At 34.0% G+C, this 13091-nt stretch overlaps 1 protein-coding gene across 1 annotated transcript in view; it reads left to right on the plus strand.

The window, feature by feature from the left end:
* Nucleotides 1-12066, plus strand: part of CRISP1 (cysteine rich secretory protein 1) — a 28122-nt gene extending 16056 nt beyond the window's left edge. Inside the window, exons 6-8 of the mRNA XM_036318427.1 lie at nt 7527-7624; nt 9592-9680; nt 11930-12066. Of these exons, the coding sequence (XP_036174320.1) occupies nt 7527-7624; nt 9592-9680; nt 11930-12057 (315 nt within the window). The 3' untranslated portion in view covers nt 12058-12066. The remainder of the gene's footprint in view (nt 1-7526; nt 7625-9591; nt 9681-11929) is intronic.
* Nucleotides 12067-13091: the final 1025 nt, after the last annotated feature.

The raw sequence follows: 13091 nt of genomic DNA on the forward strand, positions 1-13091 counted from the left end.
ACGATGATCATCTGTGAAAAATAGGTGACTGATAACCAAGGGCAATCATTCTACCCACTTTTTTCAAACTTATACTTGACCTACTGAATTCCTCTTATAAGTTGCCACTCAAGGAAGTGTGAGGATTTTCCCTTCTTTACATAATTTATTTTCTGGGAAGTGAAAAATAAATATTAATATACCAATGTAATTTATAAGTTATATTTTTAAAGAATGAAAATAATTGTAACAACACAGAGAATCCCCTTCTTTCCAGTTTATTTTTATTGTGGTAAAATAATCTACATATATAAAAGCCTAATACATTAAGGGTCCCACCAGTCAGTCGACTGTTCAGTCAACCGCTTGACCAGTCTCTATGATGTGCACTGACCATTAGGTGGCAGATGCTCTGACTGGTAGGTTAGCTTGCTGCTGGGGTTTGGCTGATCGGGACTGGGCGAGACAAGCTGGACACTCCCTGGAGCCCTCCTGCAGACCCTCCCTGGCTGACCAACCTCCTACAGTCCCTCCCTGGCAGGCTGTCCCTGATCGGCCCCGATGGGGACTGGGCGAGAAGGCCCCCATGGGCCATGATCGGGACTGGGCAAGATGGACCAGACACGCCCTGGAGCCAACCTCTCACAGTCCCTCCCCAGCCTCTAAAATATTTCTTCTAATTAATTTCTTTTCAATGTGTATGAATTTGTGCACCAGGCCTCTAGTATACATATATATTATTAAAATTGTCATTTTAAAATTGTGTACCATTAATGTTCACTGTCATTAACTACATTCAAATTATTTTTCAACTATCACCCCTATCCATCTCCAGAATTTTTCATCTTCCCAAACTAAAACTCAGTACCCATTATATAATAACTTACCATATCTCCCCCTCCCCTTCCTCTGGCAGCCACCAGTATATTTTCTGTCTCTTTAAATTTGACAGCTCTAGATACCTCACATAGTTAGAATCATACAATACTTGTCTTTTAATGTCTACCTTATTTCATTTATCATAACATGCTTAATCCATGTTCATTCATGTTATAGCATGTGTTTCAACCTATTAAGGCTGTACATTATATGTACATACCACCTGCTGTTTATCCATTCATCCATCAATAGATAATTAGGTTGTTTCAACCTTTTGGCTATTGAGAATAATGTTGCGAAAAATATTGGTACACAGATATCGGTTCATATCCTGTTTTCAGTTATTTTGGGGAATATAACTGGATGTAGAATTGATGGATTATATGGTAATTCTATGTTTAATTAGTTAAGGAACTGCCATACTGTCTTCCATAGCAGCTTTATATTTTTACATTCCTGACAGCAATATTTCCAGTTTTTTCACATCCATACTGTATTGGTCTGCTTGGGCTGCCATAACAAGACATTTCAGGCTGGGTGGATTAAACAACACAAAATTATTATCTCACATTTCTGGAAGCTTTAAGTCTGTGAACGTCTGGAGTTTAGGCAGTTTCTGTGAGAGCGCTCTTCCTGGCTTATATGTGGCCATCTTCTCACTATGTTGCCACATGGTCTTTCTTCTGTGCATACCTGGAGAGAGGTAGGGGTGGGCAGAAGGTGCTCTCTGGTGCCTTTTATTATAAGGACACTAATCCTATATAATAAAAGGCTAATATGGAAATTGTACCTTCGGGAGTTCGACCAACCAGGAGTTCTACCACTCGCTATGGTGTGCACTGACCACCATGGGGCGGCATGGAACAAGGGAAAGCCCTGCCTGCGAGCCGAAGGAAGGCCCCCGCTGACAGCCAAAAGGTCTCGATCGGCCCTGATTGCTGGCTAGGCCTAGGGTCCCTACCCATGCATAGATTTCATCCACCAGGCCTCTAGTTCTATTATATCATGGCCCCACCCTTCAGACCCCATTTAACCTAAATTAATTCCTTAGAGGCTTCTCCAAATAGATCCATACTTCTGGATTAAAGCTTTGGAATATGAATATTGAGGAGATTTAACATTCAATACCTAACACATACACTTTTAATCCTATATAATAAAAGGCTAGTATGCAAATTGATGGAATGGCAGAACAACCAGTTGCTATGATGCGCACTGACCACCAGAGGGCAGACGCTTGATGCAGGAGCTGACTCCTGGTGGTCAGTGCGCTCCCACAGGGGGAGCGCTGCTCAGCCAGAAGTCGGGCTCACGGCTGGCAAGCACAGCAGCTGTGGTGGGAGTCTCTCCCCCCTCCACAGTTGTGCTAAGGATGTATGGGGAGCAGGCCTAAGCCATCAGTCAGACATCCCCCGAGGGCTCCCAGACTGCACTGTGAGAGGGTGCAGGCTGGACTGAGTGACCCCCTGAATGCACAAATTTCATTCACCCGGCCTCTAGTATTTTATGTTGTTTTTTTTGTTAGTGCTGGTTTTTGTTTATTTGATATATTAAAGAAAATACAGGTCTGAAGTGGTATTTCACTGTGGCATGGTTGTGCATTTCTTTAATGATTGGTGATGTTGAGCACCTTTTCATGTGCTTGCCAGACATTTGTATATCTTCTTTGAAGGAATGTCTACTCAAATCCTTTGCTTATTTAATCAGTTTTGTTTGTTTGTTTTTTAGTTATAAGATACCTACCCTTTATCAAGTTTATAATTTGTAAATATAAATTTCTATTGTATGAGTTGCATATTTACCCTGATGATGGTATCCTATTTATGATCCAAATTTTTATAAAGTCTAATTTATCTCTTTCTTTTTCTTGCCTGTGCTTTTAGTTCCATTTCAAGAAATTATTGCCAAATTCTATTTTATGAAGTTTTTCCCTTTTGTTACTTTCTAAGACATGTATAGTTTCCACATTTATATATAGGTCATTGATCCATTCTGAGTTAATTTGTTTTATGTAGTGTAAGGTAGGGTTGAACTTTGTTTACTTCCATGTGGATATTTGTTTTCCCAACATTATTTGTGGTAAGCCTTTTCTTTACCCATTGAATAATCTTGGCACCCTGTTGGAAAACATTTAACCATTTACGTTAGGGTTTATTTGTGAGGTCTCTATTCTATTTTATAGGTGTATATGTCTATCATTATGCCAGAACCACAGTTTTATTACTGTAGCTTTTACTAATGTTTGGAATCAAAAAGTGTATGACCTCCAACTTTGTTCTGCTTTAGGATGATTTGTTTGTGTGAAAAGAAAATATATTGGCATTCTGACAGAAAATGCATTAAATCTGTAGAATGCTTAGAGTAATGTTATTATGTTAAAAATATGAAGTCCTCCAGCCCATGAACATTGGATAGCTTTCTTATCATTTCAGTCTTCTTTAATATCTACCAGCTATGTTTTCTAGTTCTCAGTATACAAATCTTTCACCAACTTAGGTTTATTTATACCAGGGTGGACAAAAGTAGGTTTATAATTGTAAGTATGCAAAACACAGTTTATTCTGATATTATTTATTCATTGTAGCATTCTTTATTATGGTTATTAACTTGCTTTTGCTGATCCCTGTAAATATTGTATTTTTTGGTGCTATTTTAAATAAAATTATTCTCTTAATTTTTTTCAGAGTGTTTACTGCAGGTTTATGAAAACACAATAGATTTTCCTGTGCTAATGTATTCTGCAGATTTTCTGAATTTGTTTATCAATTGTAATGATTTTTTTTTGTGTGTGGCATTGTCAGGGTTTCCTACATATAAAATTATGTCATCTATACAGATAATTTTACTCTTTCCTTTCCTAATTGGATTTTTTTTCTTGTCTAGTTGCTCTGGCTAGAATTTCTAGCACCTTGTTTCATAGAAGTTGCAAAAGTCAGCACTCTTTTTTTGTGGCTGATCTTGGAGAATAATTCCATCTTTCCCATTGATTATGATGTTAGCAGAGAGATTTACATATGTGGCTTTTACTATGTTATAATAGTTTTTTCTTACCAGTTTGTTGAACACTTTGTATAATGAGATGTTGAATTTTATAAAATGCTTGTTTCAATTTATGTAATCATGTGTCTTTTTCTCATCATTGTATTCATGTGTTAGTCTGCATTGATTTATTTTTATGTGTTAAACCATCCTTATTTTGGAGGAATAAATCCTACTTTGTCCCAATGTATAATTATTTTTTTTTAAATTCTATTTTAATTTTTACAACATGCAAAATAAATCTATTACAAGATTGTAGATACAAAATAATTAGCCATTTATATCCAATAAACATTAGTATTTTAAGAAAAATGATTTTAAATATAATAATGTTACTTTTAATATGATTCTGAATTTAATTTGTTGAGTTTTACATTGTTCATATGGGATATTGGATTGTAGTTTACTTTCTTCTTTAAATTGATTTTAGAGAGAGAGAAAGGGAAAGGGAGAGAGAGAGAAAAAGAGAGAGAGAGAGAGAGAGAGAGAGAGAGAGAGAGAGAGAGAGAAAGAGAGAGAGAGAGAAAGAGAGAAATGTTATGTGAAAAAGAAACATTGATCAGTTGACTCCAGTGTGTACCCTCACCGGGGAACAAACCTGCCACCTGGGCATGTGCTTTTACTGGCTGACAGAGAATCAAACCTGTGACCCTCAGTGCACAGGACGATGCTCAAACAACTGAGCCACACTGGCCAAGGCTGTAGCTTACTCTTTTTTGTAGCGTCTGTGTCAGTCTCCAGTATTAGAATAAAACTGGTTTTATAGTAATTGTTAAAAAGTATTTTTTCATCTTGAAACTTTTAGATGACTTTAAAAATTATTGATATTCATTATTCTTTCAATATTTGGTATAATTCTCCAGTGAAGTGATCAGAGGCAGATCTTTCTTTATTTTGTTAAAGCTTTTCTATTGCAATTTCTCTGTTTGAAGAATCACCTCTTAGAAACATTGATTTTTTCTATGTAATTTATTTGATCATTCTATTTTCCCTTAGTTAATCTAGCTAATTTATCAATTGTATTGATGTTTTTGAAGAAGATGAATACTTTTGGTTTTATTGATCTTTTTTATTCTTTATTTTGTTTATCTATACTTTAATCTCTGTTATTTCCTTCAGCTAGCTTTGGGTTTAACTTATTATATTTTTCTAGTGTCTTAAAATAAAACTTTACACTATTGATTTGAGATCTTATTCTTTAATGTGACCATTTATAGCTATGTGTAACTTAGCACTGTTTTTGCTGCTTTAACCCTGTTTTAGTATGTTGAATTTTTAATTTTTGTCTTAAGATATTTTCTAACTTCCCACTTAATTTCTCTTTTACCCACTTGTAAAGATTGTGTTTTTAATATACACATATTAGTAAATTTTCCAGTTTCTTTCATCTTTTGATTTTTAGTTTCATTCCTTTGTGATAAGAAGAAAATACTTTGTTATATTTAAGATTTTAGATATATTAAAATTAGTTTTGTAGTCTAACATATAGTCTATCTTGGTGATTTTTCCATGTGTATTTGACAAAATGTATATTCCATTGGTATTGGCTGGAGTGTTTTATTTCTTACATTTTGGAAACCATATTTTTTTTTCTTTTTTGTCCCTCATTTTCTCCATTACCATCTTTTTTGTTTATTTATTTAGTGGACTTTTTGTAGTGGCACCTATTGACTCCTCCCTCATTTCCTTTTGTGTATTTACTATAGATATTTTTCTATTTGGTTGCCATGGGGATTATATGTAATATTCTAAAAGTATAATAATCTGTTTTAACTAATAACCAGTTGCATACAAAAGTGCTCATTTATAGTTCCAGCACCCTGCTTATGCAACACATTATTTTTACAAGAAAGAGTTAATACTATTATACATTTATTTTTAAATCATGTAAAAATTGTAAAATAGCACTACAGAACAAAATTTCAATGATCTTGGTTTTTATATGTTACCATGTATTTACTTTACTGAAGATATTATATTTTCATATGTCTTCAAGGTACTGTTTACTTTCTTTCTATTTCACTTGAAGAATTCCCTTCAGAATTTTTTGGTGAGGCAGATCTATTGGCAATAAACTCCTACAGACTTTGTTTTGCTCAAAATATCTTAATTTCTCCTTCATTTCTGAATGACAGTTTTGTAAGATACAGTATATGATTTTTGGTCTACTATTTTTTTTTTTAGAACTTTAAATGTATCACCCACTGTCTTCTGTACTGTGAGTTTTATGCTGAGAAATTCTCTAATGATCTTATTGCAGATTCCAGTACATGATAAGTCATAGTATTTTTTTTTCTGCTTTCAAGATTCTTTCTTAATCTTTAGTTTTTGACAGTTTGAATATAATATATCTTAGTACTGTTGTATTCAACTTGGAGATCATTGATCTTCTTGGATTTGTACATCAAATTATTTTTTCAAATTTGGGAAATCCTAAACAATAATGTTTTCAAATGATCTCTCTACTCCTTTTATTCTATATCTTCCTGGTAGCACTCCCAAAATGTATATATGGGTCTACTTGATGTCCCATAACCCCCCTAGCCTCTGTCAAATACAATAATTTCAAATTACCTGTCTCATAGTTGGTCAATGCTTTCTTCTTCCTGTTCAAATCTGTTATAGATCACCTCTAGTACATTATTTGAATTTAGTTATGCTATTTTCCACTCTAGAATTTCTCTTTGGCTATTTAAAAAAGTTTTTAATCCTTGTTGACATTCTCATTTTTTAATATATTATTTCCCTGATTTATTTTAGTTATTTTCTGTGTTTTTCTTTAGCTCTTTAAGCATATTTAAGACAGTGTGTTACAGTCTATGTGTAGTAAGTCTAACGCCTATGTATATTCAGGGTTTCTGTGATTCCATGTGTCCCTTGAATGAGACATGTTTTTCTATTTCTTCATATAACTTGTGATTTTTTGTTGTCAAAAATAAGACATTTGAACAAACAAGCAACTTTTCCCAGTCTTTGCCATTTTGTAGGAATGACCTTGATTAATTAACAGGGTACATTTTGAGACTGGGGATCAAACTAGGGTGAAACTTAGAGGTCATCTCATGTTATTTTTCTAAGCAAGTATCACGCCTGAGACTATGTCTCGGACTCTTTTCCATTTCCCCAAATGCATAGCTATTTTCAAATGTCTTAATTTCCCATAATTTCTCATTCTTGTTGGCACTTTAAATGTTCTAGAATATTTTCTTATGCATAGTCCTTTGCTGCAGGTGTCAGTGGGTTTCCATTTCTCCTTCAGCTATAATGAGGTAGATCCACTATCTCCTATGTCTTTTCATGCCTGGGAACTGAATTATGGAATAGCTTACCATCTGAGTTCTAAATAATGAAAAAAAATATTGCTTGGGGAAGCACATAGCACATTAGAATCTTGCAAATAAGGTCCTTTCTAGTTGGTCCACCCCAAGTGAGGAAACAAAATCTCAACCATTTCCTACCAACCACTAGACACATGAGAATCGTTCTGTTTTTTATGATTTCATAAATAGCTATGCTGAAAGCATCCTAATAGCAAAGATGTTTATTTTAAATCATAGATAACAATATTCATATTATAATCATATAGAAAATAATCAAATTTTAACAAAATAATCTCTTTATATTTACAGATTATTTGGTCTTCCTCTTACCTCATTGGCTGTGGTGTGTCATCATGCTGCAAAAAATTGACACCTCAATTCCTCTATGTTTGTCACTATTGCCATGAGTATGTATTATACAGTCTGGGTTCACATAGCTTTTATTCTAGTTCCTCAAATAGAGAATAAAAATTAAATAAATATTACATTTTAGTTATTTAGCTATTCCTAAAACATTGCACACACACACACTTTTCTTTACATCCTATTTTTCTAAATAATTCTATGTATCACTAATAGAATATTTAAATTCAGAAATATTACAACTAGTCTTGCTATGTGTTATTGAGCTAGCATAAGTAAAAAACAGGGATATTTACTTCAACAATGCAGAGTATTTTTATAATGCAAGGAAAGAAATACAATGGAGTATCAAGAATAAACAGAAAAAGCCAAGTGTTCTTGTCTTTAGCTTTTTAGTATAACTATCAAAGTATGTCTTTTCTTTAAAACTTAAGTTTGTATATTACCAACAGTGTGAGTGCCAATTCCTAGAAGAAATAATCTGATTGCTTTAGTGAAGGGCAGGTATGCTCCTTTGTCCCATGGTATTTTGCCACTGCCTCCCATATGTGTAGCACAATAAAAAGATGTTTAATATGAACTAATGAAAATGATTTAGCTGATCATATGCTATCACCTTTACACTTTAAATGATGTCTCCAAAATCACTGTAGAGTCAATTTATATAACATCTTATACAATAAAATAATATGCTAAGTGTTCGACCAATTTGTCGACTGTTGGGTCGACTACTCGACCAATTGCTATGATGCACATGGGCCACCAGGGGACAGACTCTCCAACTGGTAGGTTAGCTTGCTGCTGGGGTCCAGACCATCAGGATTGGCGAGAGGGCCGGACACACCCTGGAGCCCTCCCACGGTCCCTCTCTGGCTGGCTGGCCAACCTGACGTGGTCCCTCCCCAGCCCCCATTGGCCCTGATCTGTACTGGGCAAGATGGTCCCAATCAGCGGCCAGGCTGTGGGACTGCACCTGTGCACGAATTCATGCCCTGGGCCTCTAATATTCATATAATAGGTCCATGTGAGTTATTTCTGGTCTTATTATATCTTTATTTTAGTAGTTAGTATTTGCTGTGATTTTTTTTTTTATCTATGTAGTTAGTGCTGAGGAAAATTAATGATCTGCTTGCATTTAAAAGCCACAAATTGTGCTAAATCTCTGAAGGGGTTGATGGTCTATGTTGAACTGCTGACAATACCAAAAGAAGTAGAAAGCATGGAGTTGTGATTGAAAAATTTTCTTAGCAAAAAGATTTCATGGTGTATCTGACAAGATCCCTTAGTGAATTAAGTAATAAAAATATTTTATATGGTAAATTTTTTAACAATGTATAGATCAAGGAGAAAAAAATATTAGATAGATTGTTCTTTCAGCAAAAACATTTGCTTTACTTTTTATGAAGTAAGAATCAACTTAATCTTTCTTAAGATATCTGCAGGCAAACCTGCCTTTTAAATGATCTCAGAACGGGAAAGTCTTACCTACTACTCTGTCCTCCAGCTCCCTAGGTTGAGTAAAAGATGGTGTAGTTTTACTTATTATAATACTTCATCTGTTTCTATAAAAGACAGTAACATGTTTCAATTTTCTTATCACATAGTGCAAGATAAATTTAGAACAACTCCACTCACTTAAAACTTTTCACATTGTTAAAAACCATGTACTTTCATGTAACTATTTATCAAGCACTTAGGGGTATAAAGAAAAATTTCCTATTGTAAATGGCTCTAAAGTCATTCTGCTTAGGGCTTGACTGTTCAAAGAGGTACAAACTCCCTCAAAATATTCTTAGGACACCAGAGTTGCCTGTTGCACATTTAAAAAGATAAATTTTCATTGTGCAACTTACAAAGTCTAGAAAATATTAAAGTCATCTAAAAGATTAACATTGTTATATACAAGTGGTTTTCAAAAATTGTCTTTAAAGTTGATAGTAAATAGAGAGTACATTTTATATGTATTTTTCAAACTTCAAATTTATGAGACCACTTTTTCTTTTTTCTTAAGGGGAAATGAACCTGAACTAAAGGGTATGCCTTATATGATAGGAGATTCATGTGAAGAATGTCCAAACGACTGTGACGACAAACTTTGTAGTAAGTTTTACATCCCAGTTTGCTTAATATTAACCATTGATTTGATTCAATTTAGTTGCAGATATAGGAAATTTTAACAATTTCACCAAAATCTGTTGGGATTGACAATTGAATTTAGTAAAGTTGCAGGATACAAGCCATTATACCAAACTTAGTTGTATTTATACTCACAAATAACAATCAGAAAAAAAAATTTTAAAAGCAGTCCTAGTTACAATTACAGAAAAAAAATAAAATACCTAAGCATAAATTTATTCAAGACAGTAAAAGATCTATATACTGAAAATTATAATACATTGATGAAAAAAAATCAAGACACAAATAAATGAAAATATATTACCCACTTATGTGTTATAAGAATTAATATTGCTAAAATGTACACATTACCCAAATCTATCTACAGACTTAATGTAATCTCTATCAAAATTCCTTTAGCATTTTTCACAGAAATGTCACTATCAACATTAAAAATTTGTATGAAACCACAAAAGACCCCAAATAGCCAAAGCAATCTTAAGGGGAAAAATAAAGCTGAAGGTATCACACTCCTGATTTCAAACTATATTACAAACTTTAGTCATCAAAGCAGTATAAAACTGACCTAAAAAACAGACACATCGATCAATGGGACAAAGGAGAGAGCCCAGAAATGTAAATTGGTGCAGTGACTTTGGCAAATAGTATGGAGAGTCTTGAAAGAATTCGAAACGGAACTATCATGTGATCCAGCAACTCTACTTCTAGGTATTTATCCAAAGAAACTGAAAGCACTAACTCACAAAGGTATCCGTTCATTGTTAGCACCAATAGCCAAGACATGGGAACAACCTGTCTTGACAGACACATTGATAAGGAAAATGTGATATACTAATCAGCCATAAAGAAAAGCAAACTCTGCCATTTGCAAAAACATGGAGGAACCTTGAAGACATTATGTTAAATGAGGTGAGTCAGACAGAGAAAAATGAATAATATGTTACCTCACTTATATGTGGAATCTAAAAAAGTCCAAACTCATAACAGAGAATAGATTGGTGGTTTTCAGAGGCTATGAGATGGGGTGCGGGAAGAATGACTTAAGGTGATTAAAAGGTATAAAATCCCAGTTAGAGAAAGAATAAATTCTGGGCATGGAATGTGCAGCATTTTGCCAGTAGTTAAAAGTGTTGTATTATATATTTGCAAGTTACTAAAGGAGTAAATCCTAACAGTTCTCATCAGAAGAAAAAAAAACTATGTAAGGTTATGAATGCTACCTAAACTAATTGTTAATCATTTCACAGTATACTGGTATACATACATCATAATATTGTGTTGTACACCTGAAATGAATACAATGTTCTATATCAATTATATCTCAATAAAACTAGGGAGAGTAAAGAATAAAAGAAAAAAAGAATAATAAAAACAATTTAGAGAAGTCAAAGAAAAACATGTTACATAAAAAGAAATACACATCTTTCACATCATATTTCTCTAAAATACTACATAGCAGAAGACAGTGGAATAATGATAGCTGATTTAAAGAAACGTTGATATAGATATGTGCTTGTTCATAATATAGAGCCCACTGCCTTGTTATATAAGAAAATCTCTGGGTAAAGAGGTTATTTGAGAAATTTTGCTATTCTATGTGTGGATTTTATACGATTTTTACATTGGCCATGTATGAATTTTTTTCACTAACAATGCTAAATGACTTACACCTTCTGATTTCAAAGCTCATTACAAAGCTATAGTAATCAGAGTGGTGCTGGCTTAACAGACAAGTGCCAATGGAATAGAATAGAGAGCCCAGAAACAGACCCTAGTATATATGGGTATATATTAATTTTAATAATCCAAAGCAATTCCTTACCTATCAAATGGTAGAGCAACATATAAGCAGAATACAGCACATCAATAAAACTCTCTTATATATAGTTTATGATGTTGATGATCTCAAAATGACTCATCTCCAATCTGCTTAGATATGTCTAACCAAAAATAAATAAATAAATAAATAAATAAATAAATAAATAGTGATTAAAACAACCTGTTTAATGTCAGAGGCGACTTTCATCTTTTTATTTTTCTTTAATGACTGACCTCATTTAACTCATTACCTGTTTTCCATTCTAATTTTATTAGTTCATGATAATCAAAATTAATAAGCTATTGTTGGTCAATTTTATGTTTATGCTTTTAGGAGCTGCCCTCTCTCCCCACTAACTGTGATTGTTTGAGATAACATTGCTTTTTCCGTTCAGCTAACCCCTGCACCTATTATGATGAATACACTGACTGCGATATACAGAAAGTGGTTCCTGGATGCCGCGCCCTGTCAGTCACACTACAATGCAAAGCCACGTGCTTGTGCACCACTGAGATCAAGTAACCTTGGTGACAGAGCTGTAATACGCTGTTAGTGAAATGCCCGCTGTATTGTATCTTTCTCCTTATTTTGCTTCAGTAGCTGTTGCTGAATTTCATTTGGTTTTAATTATACTTGAGATCCTTATTTTCATTAGTCATATATGGGCCTCAGATATTTGCACCAATGCCACCCACTCCTGTCCTGCTACACCCTGAAGGAACATCGTTTTATTTCTTACTCCTGGAGTGAAAGGTCCAGTTAACACCTGCCCCATATTTAAATCACGCGAGTTAGTGTTTGTAGGTTGACAAAATCCAGTTGATGGCATAACTGGCTTCCTCTTTCTCTGTTTAACTCCTTCCCCTGCTTTCTCACATCTCCAACAAACCTGGTGTTTGTCTTCTCTGCAAACATACATGAACTAATAATTCTTCACTTAGCAACTTTACTTCTATGTTAAATCAATCATTAAAGTAATTTACAAAGCAAACAAAGAGTCCAGGCTCATTTATTGCAAGGTAAATATTGCCTCATTGCAAGTGGTGTAAGTGTCTTATTGTTTCACTGCTTTAACTGTACACATGTGTAAAGCAGGAAAAAAACCCGTGTGCCTTAAAAAATATGGATTCAGCACTGATTATATACAAAGCGTAATTCATAAAATATAGAGGGTATTGCCTTCCTCATTTCAAATAAAGATGTAAGTATTCCTGAATCTGAACATTAAAGAAATTAGTGAAGTGTATTGTATGGCTACCCAGAGAGCCCAGTACCTGGTACAGTGGGGCTTTGACTTACGAGTTTAATTCGTTCTGAGATGAGCTCGTTAAGGAGCTCGTTAACTCAAATTACTCTATCAACTCAATGCAAAAAGTCGGTGAGAGACAGCTGGTATCTCGAAAAACTCGTTAGTCGGGACACTCGTAAGTCAAGGCCCCACTGTATTTTCTTTTCAGTTTCAGGATATTTTCCATAACTGTGCTCTTCCTTTCTGAAAGTTTATATAAAGAAGAAAAATGCCTAAAAATTTCACTTTGAGATATTTATCCAAAGAA

The sequence above is a fragment of the Myotis myotis genome, unplaced genomic scaffold, assembly GCF_014108235.1.
Source record: "Myotis myotis isolate mMyoMyo1 unplaced genomic scaffold, mMyoMyo1.p scaffold_m19_p_7, whole genome shotgun sequence".
Taxonomy (NCBI): domain Eukaryota; kingdom Metazoa; phylum Chordata; class Mammalia; order Chiroptera; family Vespertilionidae; genus Myotis; species Myotis myotis.